General features: G+C 53.2%; 6 protein-coding genes across 6 annotated transcripts; 3 read left to right on the top strand and 3 right to left on the bottom strand.

Annotated features, from left to right (window-relative positions):
- Positions 1 to 2,339: 2,339 nt before the first annotated feature.
- J4E90_009033 (uncharacterized protein) lies at positions 2,340 to 4,165 on the bottom strand (the record flags this gene model as incomplete). Its single annotated transcript, XM_051438554.1, has 3 exons — positions 2,340 to 3,601; positions 3,752 to 3,775; positions 3,829 to 4,165. The coding sequence occupies 3 exons, from the start codon at positions 4,163 to 4,165 to the stop codon at positions 2,340 to 2,342; spliced, it is 1,623 nt and encodes a 540-aa protein (XP_051287864.1).
- Positions 4,166 to 4,395: 230 nt separating this feature from the next.
- Positions 4,396 to 5,611, bottom strand: J4E90_009032 (uncharacterized protein; the record flags this gene model as incomplete). Its single annotated transcript, XM_051438553.1, has 3 exons — positions 4,396 to 4,831; positions 4,883 to 5,385; positions 5,435 to 5,611. 3 exons carry the CDS (start codon positions 5,609 to 5,611, stop codon positions 4,396 to 4,398), a joined length of 1,116 nt encoding a protein of 371 aa, XP_051287863.1.
- A 1,884-nt stretch (positions 5,612 to 7,495) lies between these two features.
- J4E90_009031 (uncharacterized protein) lies at positions 7,496 to 9,458 on the top strand (the record flags this gene model as incomplete). Its single annotated transcript, XM_051438552.1, has 2 exons — positions 7,496 to 7,679; positions 7,726 to 9,458. The coding sequence occupies 2 exons, from the start codon at positions 7,496 to 7,498 to the stop codon at positions 9,456 to 9,458; spliced, it is 1,917 nt and encodes a 638-aa protein (XP_051287862.1).
- A 491-nt stretch (positions 9,459 to 9,949) lies between these two features.
- On the bottom strand, positions 9,950 to 10,637 carry J4E90_009030 (uncharacterized protein; the record flags this gene model as incomplete). The annotated part of the gene is made up of 3 exons (XM_051438551.1): positions 9,950 to 10,286; positions 10,339 to 10,360; positions 10,445 to 10,637. 3 exons carry the CDS (start codon positions 10,635 to 10,637, stop codon positions 9,950 to 9,952), a joined length of 552 nt encoding a protein of 183 aa, XP_051287861.1.
- A 1,347-nt stretch (positions 10,638 to 11,984) lies between these two features.
- Positions 11,985 to 14,192, top strand: J4E90_009029 (uncharacterized protein; the record flags this gene model as incomplete). The annotated part of the gene is made up of 1 exon (XM_051438550.1): positions 11,985 to 14,192. One exon carries the CDS (start codon positions 11,985 to 11,987, stop codon positions 14,190 to 14,192), a length of 2,208 nt encoding a protein of 735 aa, XP_051287860.1.
- Positions 14,193 to 16,776: 2,584 nt separating this feature from the next.
- J4E90_009028 (uncharacterized protein) lies at positions 16,777 to 17,654 on the top strand (the record flags this gene model as incomplete). Its single annotated transcript, XM_051438549.1, has 2 exons — positions 16,777 to 17,110; positions 17,566 to 17,654. The coding sequence occupies 2 exons, from the start codon at positions 16,777 to 16,779 to the stop codon at positions 17,652 to 17,654; spliced, it is 423 nt and encodes a 140-aa protein (XP_051287859.1).
- Between the last annotated feature and the right edge of the window lie 112 nt (positions 17,655 to 17,766).

The raw sequence follows: 17,766 nt of genomic DNA, 5'->3' as shown, positions 1-17,766 counted from the left end.
GGAGCACGTCCTACGCAGGAAATATGCGATACTTTTGAGAATTAGGCTCAATATAGCTAGGCGCACGCCAGCCAAAATAGGCTTAAGTGTCGCATCATGGGTGGGTGGGGGAGGAGGAGGGGTGGTGGTGGATGTCTTGCGTAGGTCTTACATGATGGATCTCCCGTTTTGAACAACATCCATCTGTGGCTCTGCGATTTAGGAGACCTAGAGTTTAGACTCACCCCCCTCCCCCTCCCCCTCCAGCCTAAACACCTTCCCCGGATACAAAATCCTGGGTGGGTGGGGGTGGTGGAGGGGTGGTGGTGCATGTAATAGGAAATGGATGTGAGGTGGATGAGTGACTGGGGCGTAATCATAGCAGTCCCATCATATCTTCCTTAAATCACACTTACAGCTTCGCTCCACCCCCCTCCCCATCCAGCCTAAACACCTTATCCGGATTCAAAATCCCCCTCGGATCCAAACTTCTCTTAATCCCCCTCATCACCTCCACACCCTCACTGCCAACCTCTTCCTCCAGCGCCTCCCTCAACTTCATCCCTATGCCATGTTCGCCTGTTACCGTACCCTCTAAGCTAAGCGCCAGCCGAGCGATGTCGTTGATTACGCGAATTGCGGCGGAGTAGTGAGAGGAGGGGCAGATGATGCTGGAGTGCACGTTTCCGTCCCCGATGTGGCCGACATTCGCACAGAACCAGTCCGCTTGATTCGCAGTCGATGCCTGGTGAATGAGGGACTGGGTTCCGGCGACGAGGCGGGATAGATTTGAGATGGGAACCGCGCAATCGCTGTGTAAGAAGAGATCAGTGGGTTGTTGTTTCATAGCAAGAAGAGCCGTGCCCATGCATTTCCTCGCTCCCCAAATAACATCCATCTCGTCTTGCTCATGCGTGATTTCAACCTTCGATGCGCCATGTGTTTTACACAGCTCTTGCATAACGAATATCTGATCCTGAACAATCCGCACCGACGGCCCCGCAATCTTAAAAAACAGCGTCGGCACCTCCTCAAACATGCGCGCGGGTGCGAGTCCAGACACGTTAACACACTGCATCTGCGGCCCGTCCGCCAACTCCAATGCTTCAAGCCGATGCCCTAGTTTCTGCAACGAAACAACCACATCCACACCTTCTTGGAACGTCTTGAAAGTGGCTAGTCCGACATGCAGGTTCCGCGGTAGAGGCGCAAGACGCAACACGGCTTCTGTGACGAGAGCAAGAGTGCCTTCAGAGCCGATGACCAAATGTGTGAGATCGTACCCGGCAGATGTTTTCCGCGGTCTGTGATGCGTTTTTATGATGGTGCCGGAGGCGAGGACAAGGGTTAGGGAGATGACGTTTGAGGCCATGGTGCCGTAGGCGTAGGCGTTTGTTCCGGAGCAGGACATTGATATCTGGCAGATTCCTCTCTGTCAGCATACCTAATCACACCCAGCACACTATCTCTTTTGCTACGGATGGAGACGGGAGACGTACCATCCCCCCCACCCTCGCCCCCGGCGCAGGATCAACAGGGAAAAACAACCCCTTCTCCTCCAACCTCTTGTTCAATTCCACCCAACCCAATCCTGGTTGCACAACAACATCCATATCCTCCTCATTCACCTTCAAAATCCCCTTCATCTTCTCGAAACTTACACATACCCCTCCTTCACTGTTTCCCAGCGCTTGGCCGAAGCTTGTGCCGCCGGAAAAGGGTGTCACGGCTATGCGGCGCTCGTTGCATGCTTTTAGCACGAGGGATGTTTCTGCGGTGGTTTGGGGGAAGAAGACTATTAGAGGTGTGTGGGTTGGGGGCGCGGGGGACCAGGGGGTGTTTGATTTGCTGGTGCGGGTGGAGAGGTCGAGGGTATGGGAGATGTTGTGGGAGATGAGCGAGGAGAGTAGGCTGTGGATGTTGGGGGCGGAATGGTCGTATGTGTGTGGTGGCATGATATCAGCAACGGCGGAGTAGGGGTGGATCAGGGTTTAGTGAGGATAGGCTATGTTGTTAGTCCCAGATGTCTTCAATCAAAAATTGAAAACTAGGACGTTGGAGTATTCGTGTTGAGTCGGAAACGTGGTTACCGAGGCGAAGCTATGTCTTCGGAACGAGTTCCGCGGGTGAACATGATCAGCAGAGCAGCTGCGAGGGCGGACACGGCAAACCTAATGACAGCGACAGCAAGGTCGAGCAGGCCCTATACGACGTGTAGGTGCCTGAAGACACCTCGCAGTCATCTACACTTGCATTAAGCTTTCCTAATCGGGTAATAGGATAATATCGAGGTTTGCCGCGCTTTCTTGAAGATTGTGGAGAGGCTTCTTTTCTGTTCACAATATGACAACATCCTGCCATTACAACTTCGCAGTGTCCTTCGGGTCGCCAGTAGCGCCAGCCGTTTTCAGCGCATTCCACAGTCTCAAGCATTCCTCCAGTCGAGTGTCTTCTTCAATAGCGACATCTCCATCCTTCTTCAGCGTTCTCAATTGCATCGCATGCTGCGTACCCCAATCCATCTCTTCGCCCTTCAAGAACCTGCTCAACGGTTCGTGAAACGTCTTCAACGCGATCTGCTTCTCCTCCTCAGTCAGATCATTGCCATTTCCCCAGAACCATATCGCCATGTCGGAGCCGTGACTTGCACCAAAATGCTTGGGTAGTTCCTTATCAACACACTGCGCACGCCATTCGATGCGGTATCTGTGAATGAGATCTCCCGCGCCATGCTTCACCAACGTATTGACCATACCGCGACGCAGTGCGTGTATCTGAACGTCAGCGTAGATATGGCCGAAAGCTGCCTGCCAGCTCGAGTACCTTGACGGCAGTTTGCGGTTGGGAAAGTAGTGCGACATCAACACCTTGCATGCCTCGCGAGGGTAGTCAGCTTCAAGGCGGTACAGCATGTTGTCGAAGCCCGGTGTAGGCGGTCGCCAAAGACCGTAGACATGATGCTCGTCGCTGCATTCGCCAATAATGAGCTTGACGTTGCGGCGTTTCATGCGCTGAGCATAAACACCATTCGACAGCTCTTCGAGAAGCCCATGCCGCACAAACCCCCCATCAGTAACAGCGCGGAACTGATGCAGCTTGATCCTGTTACTCGCTTCCACAATCGCTCGTGGGCTCAACGAACGGAGTTTCGCCAACTTCGCAGCCGGCGACGCAGCCAAATCGATAGCCAGCGCCCCCAACAGCTCGTCGAACTGGTCCTGCGCCTCTCCCAAACTCTTCGGTTGCATACCCGGCCCATTCGACAGCATCAACGCCCTCTTAACAACCGCCTTCTCATCGACGCAACCGAGATCGTACGACAGCTGATGGAACACCGAGTGCGAACCCGCCGAGTAACCCCCGACAGTAATATTCGCGGCGTTCCCACCAAAATAGCTAACATTCTCATACGTCCACTGCAAAGCCAGTCGCTGATCCCAAAAGCCAAGATTAACGCCAAAATCACCAGGAGCACACGAGTCGATCAGCTCCTGGCATGCGAGAAATCCGAATACGTTTAGGCGGTACGCGGGAGCGACGACGACGCATTGCACGGGGGACTCGCTGAGTAGCGCACGGAGGTCGAGTCCGTTCGGGCTACCCCATTGCAGGAACCCGCCGTCTAGGGCGCGTTAGTGCGAATCTACCACGTGGTGCCAGAGTTTATGTCCCGTGCCAATGTGCGCCAACCGAGGATCTGCCTCGAATGCTGTCTGCCGTGAAACGGCGATGCCAAGCACTAGGAGGTGACGAGGAGGAAATGATTACTTACGGATCCAGAATAGTACCGGCCAACCTCCCCGAGTCAGCTTTCAATTGGTTGAGGTCGGGTAGAGTCAGGGACATTACCTTCTGCTGGCGATGGCCCGGCTGGAATCCAGATGTTGGTTTGCAGACAGTCTTCGTCCCAGGCGAGCTCGTCAAGGGTTTCTGTGTTGGAGCCTGGCTGCGGGCATAATCCACAGCCGCCTGTGTATCGTCCTGGGTTCGCTTTTGTGCCGTAGCGGTAGCATGGTGGTAGGGACCGAGGCTTTCGGAAGCGAAAGGGGCCGACGGGTGGGAGAGCGTATGGGACGCCGCCGAAATAATGACACTGTGCCTGGCTGTCGCTGTTCAGGTACGTCAGGCCCTCAGCGAAGCCACGAAACTGAAGATCGCGACGATATGGTTTCGACGGCTTCGACATGTTGATGAAAGGTGATGTGGTGCAGGTGAGGTTGCTGATCAATGACGGACCTCGGTTAGATGTGAGACAGGGATCTGCAGCCCCTGACGGTGATCATGATGACCATGGGAGCGGGATTATGTCCGTGAGTACGCAACGGTGCGGCAATGCATTCCTGGTATTGGGTAGCAGGATGGTTTGAAGATCATTAATTCATTATCATTACTATGTGCTTCTGTGTAGAGAAGCGTTTAAACCCACTCAGTATGGTCGCGCGACGCTATACTCTTGCTGTCGGCTGTCACACTGACATGTGTAGTCTTCATGATCGCTCCTTCGGAGCCTTTTCGCTCATGGCTCGCCTCATCTGGCAGTATGCCGAGCTCACTGTCATCATCCGTCTCGTGCTTTGGCTTTGAAGACCTTCCGCTGACCTGGGGCCCTGATACTTGGAGCGCATAGCTTTGTCGCGATCCCTTGCCTGATCCTCCTGTGAGACTGGTTGGGAGCACTTTGCGGAGGACGTTTTCGAATGTTTTGCGGAGTGGTGGAAGCGAGGCAGTGAAGGCGCCAACGAAGACTTCGGCAATGGCGAAGATGCTGAGGTTGACGGAGGAGTAGGTTGGATCTGGCGATTCGTTCAACGACTTCATCTCGTAGAGTTTGAGTGCGGATATGGTGGTGGTGCTGAGGCGTGTTAGTGATACGAGCAAAATGCCTGGTGACAAGACAACTTACATGAGACCACACAGGAACACTGCGCGCACGCCCCAGATGGTCCGCTTCGGAAGTTGCACCCTCGCAATGTAGATAAGCGGCGCCATGGTGTAGAGTAGGTCGGTCGCGATGTTGACCGCAGCGCCGGAGTATCCAGAGATGACACGCGGCTTCGCATCCCAGCAAGAGCCTGGCTTCATTCCGGAGACATCCCAATGCTTGGTGTATGGAGTGCATTCGCCGAATAGAATGACTGTTGGAAAGACGAAGTTGACGCCGAGATGGATCACGACGGAAGCCCAAATGATGATCCGGAAGGTTCGCGAGAAGTCCAGCATGAAGATGTAGGCGCATACACTCAGCTTGATCAAGGCCATGCCGTACAGGTTAAGCAGCTGGCCGACCCAGAGGAAGTAGAGGTACGTTTCCATGTTTTGTGGTGTCAACATAGGGTCCCAGACATGCCTGCCGGCCCCAACTTCAGCCATCTTGTAGCAGCATGCTGCGCCTGCGACAGCTATGACCTAAAGCTGATTAGCAAACGCTTCAAACTCTTGTTTGATCGCGACTTACATGTCCCGTCCATAGGAGGTGATCGGTTAGTAGGAAGTAATTCCTATTCCTCCAGTTTATGCCCAAGCGGAGTAGAACGAATATTGAGCTGAATATGATCAAAGCGATGATGGGTATCTTGAGCGCATTGGAGCGGTCGTCCAAAGGAAGTCCCTCCGGTGTTGTGGGTACACCCATTGCAGATGGAAGAATGTAAAGAGGATGAGACACGAAAAGATAAAAATGCCCAATGAAATTGGCTGACCGGAGACCTCTCCTCGAAATGAGCTTCTGCTGATCACCGGAAATGCTATGCAGGCTGATGCAGCAACGGGCCGGGTGGACGTGCTGTTATAATTGCTCTGTTAACGTTCTGCAGATAGCCAGACATAAACGGCGGAGTGGCCGACCGATGTCAAACTCAGCCAATCCCGTAAGACGCAACGAAGCATGCAGGAGGCGGTTAAACCCTATTCCTACGACTGTGCGCCGAGGACTAGCGCACATCACCGTGGCAGGTCGTTAGTCAGGATGCGTTCATGCTCGGACATCGTGGTCCAGATCTCCACTGATCAGCTTGAAGGAGGCAGCCGAGCCGCAAGGCTCTGCAGATCAAACATATCTCCTCCTCCTCTTGCGCAAGCCCTGGAAGAGCCAGAAGCGCACGGTCGGGAGACCTTCCACAGCCACTCCCAATTTGTCTTCTGGAAACAAACCCAACCAAACTCTTGCATGCTGCTAACCCACAGCCCCGAGATTAGGTTCATCGTGAGTTATGGCCGGAGCCAGCAAGCACGACATCTGTCACTCGGTTAGCCGTCGTGGCATGGGCTAAAAGGTTATGATGCGCGCCGTTGCCCGAAGGTTTAGCTCAGGCGGGCGCCGATGCCAGGCCATCAGACTCGAAACGGCCTTGTCAAGTAGTATGAGTAAACAGACAGCGAAGATGTCTGGTGTCCATCAGTTCGAGCGCATCAGATACCCCTTGCACTCTTCAATGTGACCAACCGACGCGAAGTCTCTGTGACGATGTCATATTCAGTGAACGGGCCGAACGGGTGCAACAGCACCGGCTTGTTGCTCGCTCTTCGCTACCGCAATAATTCTAGTACAACGTGGGTGCCCGCAGCAGGAAAGGTTGACAAGCGACGGTTGCTGAGCTCGTGGAGTTAGTGATGCCGCCAGGTTTGTGTCTTTGTGTGGCTAGTGTCAGATAGGAGCGCGCCATACCCGATTGAGCCATCTCCGGCCGCCACCGATAATCTAGACGACTGCAAACCTAAACACTCGTACGCCAAAGCATAATAATCGACCTAACGATGACCCGCCTCAGCGCGACAGCAGGATGAGGACGATGGAGATTTTCACCAGTACGGCTCTTGCAACGTGACAGCCGTGGCCCCTGCATTCCCGCGGTTGTACCATGGGCCGCCGCTTCGCCATCACCACACCGTCGGTCTCGCCCTTTGAACTATCGACTACTATGTGGTTCGCAGGACAAAGCGCTGCACCGTCCAGGGTAAAATCTCCTCATCAGCTCGCGTGGCGCACGTCATACGACGATACACGTGGTTGTTACGGCGGGAGCTGATAGTCGACGCCACGTTAGCTGTACTTGCCAGATATTGATGACTGCAGCTCTAGGCTTGTCGATAGCCGGTCAGATTGACAGGATCATTAGGCTTACCAGTTCCAGTCGACTACGGTTATACTTTTTCGCAAGGTTTGCGGATCTCTACGTTGTTCCCGTGCAGAATCGATCCAAGAACCCGGGCAACATGCTGCATTGAGCACTGCAGAGTCTGGTACCTTTGAGCGCCAGTTACTCCACGAGAAAAAGTCGTTACGCAACGCCCAGCGGGTAGTATAGAACTGCCATGGCATGCCGAACCTCGTTTATCTGCAAGCGAAACACTTCAGTAGCTTCGCGTACTCAGGGGTGGCCCGTCCGTCAGCTACCTGACAAACGGAACAGTCCTGGTATAAACCTTCGACGATCCGTAATCTTAGCTCTGGACGCACCACTCACCCTTGCGCCATTCGTCTGGTGCTCATACACTCCTTCTGTCCATAATTTCTAATATGTCTCTTCTTCTTGGGGGCATTTTCTACCTTGCGTCTTTCGTGCCGCGCGTGTTGGACCCGTCCTCTCCGGGTAGCAGCAGCGGCGAGCCAGATGTTGGAGGGCAATCGTTCGACTACATCATCGTTGGTGGCGGGTTGACAGGCCTGACAGTTGCCAACCGCCTCAGCGAAGATTCAAGCCGTGAGTAACCACATTCGGCGTTCACATATGGACCTAACATCCCCAGGTACTGTTCTCGTGATCGAAAATGGATATGTCGTCGACGATGTGACCACTCAAGTACCTAGCTTTGCCAACAGTGTCAACGCAAATCTCATGTACGACATCACGTCTGCATATGACACGAATACAGGTGGTACTCATCCTGTCTGGGTGGGTAACGTTGTTGGTGGTGGATCTGTAGTCAACGGTATGGCCTTTGACCGAGCATCTGCCGCCGACTACAATGCGTGGGAGCAACTTGGTAACAGTGGCTGGAACTTCAACAGCCTCTTATACTACTTCAAAAAGTCAACCACGTTCACGCCGCCAACAGCGAACAACGTCAAGAGCTTTGGCACCACGTATGACGCATCGTACTATGGCACCAACGGTCCGATACAAGCATCGTTCCCAAACTTCGAGTACGAAGACACAAAGACCATCTGGGCGGCATACAAGCAGTCAGGTGTGCCTTTGCCAAGAGAACATGCTTCGGGGAGGGCAGTGGGTGCTTTCTGGATACCTACAGCTCTGCGACCCAAGACCCAGACACGATCTCACGCGAAGAACGAGTACTACGACCCTGTCAAGACCCGCAGCAACCTCGTACTGGTCACTGGAAAGACTGTCAACGAGGTCCTCTTCGACAAGGGCCTCCTCACTGGATACACAGCCAATGGTGTCCAATTCAAATCGCGAACGGATGGCTCAGTCAAGCAAGTCTATGCAAAGCGCGAGGTCATCATGGCTGCGGGCTCAATCTTCACACCACAGATCCTTCAGCTCAGTGGTATTGGGCCGAGCGATGTCCTTAAAGCTGCAGGCATCAACGTGAAGAAGAACATGCCCGCTGTCGGCGCCAACATGCAAGACCACCCCAATGCCAACATGGTTTTCGACCTCAAGAACCTCGCCTTCCCCAACATCTACAGCGGCGCAGACCCCACTTATAACGCTACAGTATGGTCAGAGTACGACACCAGCAGGAGCGGCCCCCTCACGCAGGCCCATGGCAGCAGCCTAGCCTTCCTCAGTCTGCAGACAGTTTGCGATAACTGGAACCAGATTGTGCAGACTGTCAAGTCACAGAACGTCCGTAGCTACCTTCCGTCGGTATACGACGACTCTTCTCTGCTACGCGGCTTCACAAAGCAACGCGACATCATCGCTGGTCTCCATAGTAGCGCCGATGCTGCTGTTGGCGAGTTCCCCATGGTACCCTTCGGTCTTGCCATCAGCTCGCTGCAACGTCCCCTCTCTCGCGGCACTGTCACCATCAACCCAAGCAACAAATACGGCAACCCCGTTGTTCAATTTAACGCCCTCCAAAACCCTGTCGATCGCCAGATAATCGCTGGAATGGTCCGATGGACGCGCAAGCACTGGGCAAACCCTGAGCTCAAGAAGTTCTCTCCAGTCGAGCTCACGCCTGGAACTCAGGCACAGACGGACGATGAGATCATCAATGACCTTGTTCAGCAAAAGGCTCTCCAGGCTTCTTTCGCACACATGTCTGGTAGCTGCGCAATGATGCCGGAGTCGCTCGGTGGGTGCGTTGGCAGTGACCTCACTGTGCACGGCGTGAAGGGCCTGAGCATCGTAGACGCGAGTATCATCCCATTGATCCCCGCGACACACTTACAAGCGACCATGTACGCTGTCGCAGAGAAGGGAGCTGATTTGATCAAAGCCCGTAACGCTTTCGATATTCTCAATCCTTTTGGTCTTCCTATTTTCAGAAGTTTCTTTCGATGGTAGAAGTAAGCTGTAGTGCATAATAAAATCAAACACTTTCCTTTACGCCATCAAGTTTCCCATGAGACTACTGCGCCCGTGATGTTACATGACCGCCTTTCTCGTCTACGTCACTTGTCGTTATTCTAGTCCCCTGCATCTGATCGTCAACACAACCGAACTAGCTATGAACTGATAGTTCCCTCCAGAAGCGCATGCGCCAAAGACTCTCCATCTAGACTCTAGTGCTTCGTGTGCACGGTCACCCCCGCACAGTTCGTTCGCTGCAATCAGGCTAAAGACGGGAAGGGTGATCAGGCACGGAGCGGTAGATCTTGAACCGCATGCTTGGAAATGGTGAAATGACATGCATAACCCAACAAGAAAAGTTGCGAGAACAATCACAATTATACGTACGCACTCAAAGGTGCCGAAATCCCCAGACCACGTCCGCAGCTCCGACCTGACAACCCCAACTCCCTTTCGCATTCAACCCCATTTAGCCGTCGCACTACCTAGCCCGCAAGGCCCGTAGCGACTTTCGGCACAGCGTAGCCCTTCCAGACCTCGAAGTTCGCGCTCTTAGCTTTGCTAAGATCAAATACGGCTTGCCCCTGCGTCGTGTGCTTCGATACACTAGAAGCGGGATTCGTCTTTTGGGCCGGCGCTGTCGGATTGAAAGCGAACCCGAGACTTGGTGCTGTATCAGTAGGCTTGAACGTCGTGCTGTCGGTCTGAATGCACTTGGAGCAGAGGAATGTGTAGGTCCAGTGCGTGCTGTTGACGTATGTGCCGTTTGCTATCGTTGTCTGTGTGAAGGCTCCCGTTGCGACGGCTGGGGAGGCGTATTGGCTGCTGGTTGTTAGCATGGCCTCGTTGGTGAGGTCATTCGTCTTGAACGTACGCTGTCTTCCTGAAGCTGCCCACTACAGTTTGAGCGTTTGGCCAAGCGACGATCAGGAGCTTGTTGAGCATTCCACCTCCGAGAGAAACACCGCTCCACCCCGTACCTTTGCCCCCGATCGTTGCGATGAAGTCAGTGTGCCCGGTGGCGTTAGCTGTAAGTGCAAGACCGAAGAATATGCCGCTACTGTGCTGGAGGGTGTTGAATGTGATGCCGGATTTGACATCGGTGTACGGGGATGGTGTTTGTGCAGCCGCAAGTGTTGCAAGAACGCCGAGGACGAGACTAGAGCACTTCATCTTCTCAATAAGGAAGGTATGAGAACAGTGTGTTTCTGAGGGTTGGCGCCAGTCGAAGACTTTCGCGCGTGTCTTTAACGACCTTTTTCCTGCAAGTCTGCTCCTTCGAGAACTCTAGATACCGATATCATCTCCGCTCCGAATATAGTGCAGCTTTGCAAAAATTTAAAACACATGGAGTCAATGTCTATCCCGCGTTTGAAGCATATCCGCTGAGTGCTGGGCTCGTTGCGAGATATCCGACTGGGTTCTGGATAGATGATACTTGGTAATACGCGGTAAAAGATTGGTGGAGAGCTGACGGATCCCCAAGGCTGCGAAATGAGAAACATCCAGATGTTGAGGAATGTGAGTGCTCCATATATAGGCTGTTAAATATCGAGTGCGTATGCTGCGTCTTTCCTGGGTTTGGAGATTACCGAGCGATCTGGACATGGCTGTAGTATCGGTGTGCATCAAACCAGTAGAGATACATCTCAACCAGCGAATAACAGCACGATCTGAAATATCAACTAATCGACAAAGTACACAACTTGAAGTCTTCTTACGGTGTTGGAGCGGTGCTGCCGTGACATTACCTTGGCTTCTCCGGCTCATGCGCCTTTGACAGAACGACTATCCTGCTATCATTTATAGCGAGTTCTTTCGCACCATTTATTGTGATTTAGTTGCGCATCGGTGGTGACGAGAATGCTACATGGTAAGACAACCTTGGAACGATGCTGGCCCTCCTGATCACGAGCTTGGCCTCTGACCTCGCGCAGTGCGGATGGCGATTGCCTTTTTGATGGGCAAAATTAGGCCAACATAATGTCGCCGTACTGTAGAAGTTGTCGCTGCCGTGACAATCGCGTCGTATGCGCCCCTGGAGAACGGGGACGCGACGCCATCGTCGAGGCAATCCGAAAACCGCTTGCTGGAGCGATTCGCGCACTAGCCTTGGACCAGAACATTGGTTTTCCCGGTTGGGTACGCTTCCCGCAGATGATGATGATGACGGAAGTAATTCTGGGGGCTGCAATCGCTTTTGGCCCCCACACCACCCACTTATGCCTGCTTAGTCAGCATCGCTAAAGCATCCCGAGGTCTCTCGGACGAAATTCTGGCCTCAGACATCCATCATCTAGGCACCGTGCTGCAAGCCACATCAACGCCTACTCGCTGGTAATTATTGAGAGCTCTGTCGTCAGACGGTGACTGTGGATCACGCGACGTTTAACGATGGCCTGGACAAGGAAGGTTCTCTTGCGCCGCGTTCTTTCTCCACTTGCATCTCAGCCTTACCACTGATGAGACCCGCTAAGGCTTTTGTTGCTCCATCGTCGCATTTGTGCACAATACAGGATCATGGCCGCACCGGAGCGGACGACTCAGAGTACACTCAAGAAGACCTTTGTTGATCCTTTTCGGCTGCAAAAGCTGCGGCGCAAGTCCTCTGCGCCAACTACAGCGCCCGCCAGCCCGCCGGCAACACCCGACCAGGATGACCCACTGGCAGCCTTACCTTTCCTGCAGTATGGCTCTCTAGACCCAAATAAGAAGAGCGTCAGGCTTCTGGAGATACTGCCAGCACCTGAACACGAGCCCATACAGGCAACCCTATCAGTCTGCGACCTGGATCATAAGCCTACCTTCATCGCACTGTCTTACATGTGGGACAAGGCTGGTGAGAAGAAGTACATTGACATCCAAGGATCGAAGTTCGCCGTGGGAGAGAGCTTATGGAACTTCATTCAGCAATACCGCAGGAAGCAGTACCTTCGACAGTGCTGCGAGAAGGATCCAGGCAAGGCCATTCCCCTGTGGATTGATGCCATCGCCATCGACCAGAGCAACATACCGGAGCGCAATCATCAAGTGTCGCTCATGCGCGATGTATACACTGGAGCGCAATCTGTCATAGTATGGCTCGGACTTCCCCAAGGATACGAGGAGTTGGCCTTCATGCTTGCGCGGCATCCTGGCCTTCTCAGGGTCGAGGAGTTTCACAATGCTCTGGCGAACGTCCTCAACAAACCGTATTGGAGTCGGGTGTGGGTGGTGCAAGAGTTCGTACTGGCACAATCGGTCGAGATATGGTGTGGCGATCTCAGTGTGGGTGCTGCGACAGTCGAAAGCATCTGGCGCGATGGGCTTGCGTCCGCACCAGTCGCGTCGCCAACAAGCATAATATATACAAGTCGCGGCTACTTGCTGTTCAAGTACCGGAAAGACTTCAAACGCACGAAGCAGTACCGGAGGGAGATGCTTGGTCGCCGCAACAGCAAGACCCTGAAGTCGACATTTCGCTTGCGCGATCTCTTACAAGCCTTTGCCTTATCGGAGAGTTCTGTGGTATATGATAGAGTGTACGGCTTTCTAGGAGTCGCATCGACTGGCCGTGGAGAGAGGATTGTGCCTGACTACAGCAAAGCACCAGTCGAGCTACTCGTCGATGTGCTTCGCAACCAATGTCAAGAAGACCCTAGGAGAGGAGATTCAGACGACTATCGTTTCTTGACGTTCCTCATGCAAGCGCTCGGCGTCTCGCGTGAGACCCTCGCACAGCATATCCTAAAGCTGTGCCCCGATCTGCAGCCGCACCTTTACATTGTGGCTGCCACACCCTGCATGACCGCATCGGTCTCGTTCATCAGTACAATCACTGAAGTGGGAAATTTCGTCGATCATGACGAGGCCTTCCAAGCAGGCACATGGAGAGCGACGTGGTCGAGATCAAACATGCATCCAAGATCCTTTTCGACCCAAGACATCCAGGACCTTGGTGACTACATCACCAACGGAGACACGCAAACCCTGCTCAGCTTTGCCGACCCTCATGTGCCATACGGAAACCCCGGTCCAACTGAAAAAGTACGGCAAGCCATGATTGAAGCGTCCGCGGACTTGTTGATCGATGGCCTCTCGCGAGCAATTGGAGAGCAAGGGCCTGCCGCCCGTGCCAGTCCGCAACCTGGTGGCAATGGAAGTAAAGTCATCCGCAACATCATCTCGCGCAGCATGACTGAGGACGCTGCGGCACTATACATGGCTGCTAGGAGTAAACTGGCCCGGCGAAACACCGACCAACGACACGCACGGTACACATCCTTCGTAGGCACTAACGGCATCACTGGATTTGCTTGCGGAGGAGGCCCAGGGTCGTACGAAATAGGATCAGGTGACCGCATCTGCATGTTCTCTGGTGTTACCGACGTCAACAACGCTTTCATCCTCAGTCTCGACGCCAGCGGGAAATGGCTGATATCCGGCTTCGCAGTCATACTGTTGCCGGAGTTGCGCACGCCTTCAGTGATGCGAAAAGGCACTGGGGCTACGACGATGAGTAGTCACGGCACGAGTGCGTCGGACAAGCAGGAGACATCGCTCAACGATGTGACCATGTGCTTCCACTGCCATTTGAGCGACTTGCTTGAGCTCCAGCGCTGCCAACTTTTGAGTGAGGTGCAGATGAGCTTCTTAGTTGAGCAAACGTTGAGAAGTGAAGCGGAGGGAATGGTTCACCGATGTAAGCAAGGTACCGAAGCTCACGCTGCACTGGAATTCGGATTGTAGCGTCGTATAAAGACTGCGCATTGCGCGATGCATTAATGCTACAAGGAGCGCACTTCTGGTCTCAAACCGATCCAGCACCTATAGCCTTCCAAATTCTGGCGAATCACCACAATGATGTCGTCTGAAGTCCCATATACCAGCTTGTCTTTGCCGCCCAATAACATGAACTTGGCTGTGATAGCCTGGGAGGGGCAATCATCATCATCCACAGCCTGGTCAACGTTCCATACCAGAATCCCGGCACATCGCACTATTCATCCGAGGGGCTCTGATCCTATCGCCCTATGTTACAGGCGCTGCACGCTGATGCGCACGTTAACTTCAGTCGTGGCATCCGATCATCTCGTATAGCGCGAAACATACTTCTGCGGTTCGCTTGACGAAACTTGGAGTACTCGAAGAAAAGACCGACCGATGCGATGGCGATAGACATCGTTCCGTAAACGATGCCGACGATGGTGTTGGCATTGACGCCACTGCCGGGCACCGTGGGGGCCGCTTCTGTGCAGTTCATAATCGCGGGGGTGATTGTTGGTGGCGAACGTTTGGTGTTCAAGAACAGTGTTGTTTGAGGCTGATGGAAACTCTCTCAATGCATCACAGAGCGCTGCAGGTGATCGTATTGTATGCGCAACTCATCTTGCTGTAGCGATAGCTTCGTGGGCGACGATCTGGTATGTGCAGAGGGGCCGTTTCTGCCATTGGGTGATATTTTGCACATGTTTGGTTTTCACCGCAACTACCTACGCTTTCACCACATTCACGGGTACGTTGATTAGCAGATGAGTACAATCTCGCAAGTGGCAGAACTTTAGATGCATCGTTCGCAAGAAATAATGCGATTAAATCTCCTTGTTCAGCGAAGAAACTCATCACTATGTAGAAGCGCTCTGTGATGCCGACGTTTGCTGGTCTGCTGACCCGACTGACAGCGTCTGCGCCTCCTTGGGCCGTGACAACAGAAGCGTGGCGCACGCGTAAGGAGCGAGCGAGTATGCTTGTCGCACATCATCCATCAACCGAAAAGCCTCGTGCATTATGGGATTGCACGAAAAAAAAGTTTTTCGAGGAAACGAGCCAAATGCGCCACGGAAATTTGAGGCAGCAAGACTGAAAGCTAGCTTGGAACCGAGTACGCCTTGTGTCATCAAACGGGTGAACGGTGATGCTGCCAAGGTGGGTAAGCAACGTAATTGGTCGCGTCAAATCCATGTGCGGCGCGTCCATGTTGCGCGCACAAGCGATGATTCCCGTTGCGTTGGCAGCTTTTCGTGTGTTTGGGCCTTTGGTCAAGGTTTTTGGATTTAGAACTCCAGGCCAGTGCAATGTTTTGCCGTGCCTGACGCCAAAGCTGTATCCTGGGGCGTTGGGCGGGAGATGATTAGAATCCCAGGATACCTAGGTATTGCTGTGTCTAGCGCCATAGCTGTATCCTAGGGCGTTGGGCGGGAGAACGAGTTTCAAGTTTGATAGACGGACATAGACGCAATGTCCATGCCAAGGCTTCAGCTGTGTACACATGATGACGACCGAACGTTGGTGCTGCGTCACGTGGTGTGTGCTGACCTAACCTTGGAACACTGCCCAGGTGCACACGGCACGCTGAATCGATTTGAAACCGGCTTTCGCTGAACAGCCGCGGCCACGCACATACAGCTTCGTGTAAATCATCATGCGCAGAAAACGTGGTGAGGTGTCCAAATTTTTACACGGCTGTCAACTTTGCATCTTGGTGTGCATGTGTGCAGGCGTCTAGCTTCATTAATCGAGTACAAAAGCCATTTTCAAGGCGAAGACAAAATGTCGGAATTGTGGACAGAACGGCGAATCTTTGGATTCCTCGTTACATTGATAGATCAATCTACTGTGTGGAAAAATGAGATTTGACGCGTGGGTGGCTTCAGAACATCAGGTTGACCGGCTCCAGATGAGGTCTTGCGTATCAGGGAATACGGGGGGCAGGGTGGGTTCTGGCTGTGATGTGCATGTGGGACATGTACACTAGGTACTGCAGTTACCGCCGGATGACTTGGATCCGCTATCCGCTTTTTTCTGCACTGCATGTCTCAATGTATGATTGGTGTGCCTGACAGATCCACGGCTGTCTAGACATGCCAACAAAACATTAATGTAGGGTGTTGGTTTGCCGTGCTTTTGGTGACTGCATGTGTGGGCCCTTGCTTTCGTCGCTTAGCCGAAAACGAGCTCGATATCGCCCTAAGGAGGTTAGGGAGCAGCTGGAGACAATGGCTACGTTCATCTCGTGGGCTCAGCTGTGACAATGGAATCGCTCTTTCCAGCGATGATGCAGTCACTCTTCCCACTCACCACCGCGGCAATGTATTTATAAGAATGCGATACCCCACGATGGTAACCTTTCCTCACCTGCCTGTTACGCACCAGCTCCCGCATAAGGCTGAGCACCCACTGGCGACGCCCATTGCCACCTTACGCAACGCATCCCACAACAGTACGCTTTCCTAGTTACGACAACCATCCCAAGATGGATCTCCCGCTGTCTCCATATCAGAATCAGCTACCCAACAATGCGCTTTCGCTTGCGGTCACCCCTGCAACTCACCCGATGATGGGCCTATCACCGCTTCAAGTTCAGCCACAGTCGCAGCCGGATCAAGAGCAAGCCGCAATACTCACACGTATCAAACAACGCTCATACACCGATCCCGACAACGAGGGACGATTCCTGTACAATCTCTTCGTCATACAGTACTTCAAGTCCTTCCAGCGCAACGCGTCTGAGGTGGAGTTGCACCTCAGACACGGTGGGATCAACGAGGTCAAGGAGAACGTCGTTCAGTTGCAGCTATCCAGCGATCTCACAGAGGAGGAAATGTCTTTTTTTCCTCCCTTCATCTGTGTAGAGCACAGTGTTGTGTGCGCCTGGTTGCAAAACAGTTGTAAGTGTTCTGCCTACACTGTCCAAAAACAAACTCTGACAGATCAAAGCCGTTCCTCACTCGGGTTATCTTCAAGTCAACAACATTGCGTCCTCTCATGGTCGAGATTTCTCCATGTTCCCTTCGGCCTCCAGATCGCCAAGCAGGAATGCTCGACGCGGATCCCGCTCGGGAAGTCGCGCACTAGCCCCAGACGAAAAGCTTAGATACACTTGCGGCGAATTCTTTCTCGGCAAGAAATGCGTTAAGTGTAAAGCCGGCTTTGTAAACAAGGACACATTCACGGATCACCTCGGGGAGATCCACCGAGAAGATCTCGCACTCGATAGTTTTCTCGTGGATAAAGAGCGATGCTGTCGACTCCGCGCCGCCGGAGGTGTACAGTCTCTATACAACCACGTATCGGACGACCACGTCCATCAGTTCACTGTCTCTGCTCTTAAAAAGGCGAACAGGCATCGCGCACCTTCTCGAGCGCCTCCAGACCATGGCCGTAGGACCAGCTCTGCAAACAGCAATTACACAATTCCTGGTACTCTGCTGAGTGCTGTACCTCATTCATCTCAGTTCACGCAGCTTCAAGCGTACCAAACGATCGACGAGCCAAGGCAAGTCACGCCAAACCATGCAGCTCCGTATCATCACCAATCAGTCAC

Source organism: Alternaria incomplexa (assembly GCF_024043165.1).
Source record: "Alternaria incomplexa strain BMP 0042 chromosome Unknown scaffold_14, whole genome shotgun sequence".
Lineage (NCBI taxonomy): Eukaryota > Fungi > Ascomycota > Dothideomycetes > Pleosporales > Pleosporaceae > Alternaria > Alternaria incomplexa.
Note: the sequence above shows the minus strand (reverse complement) of the source record. Positions and strands in the feature narration are given on the sequence as shown.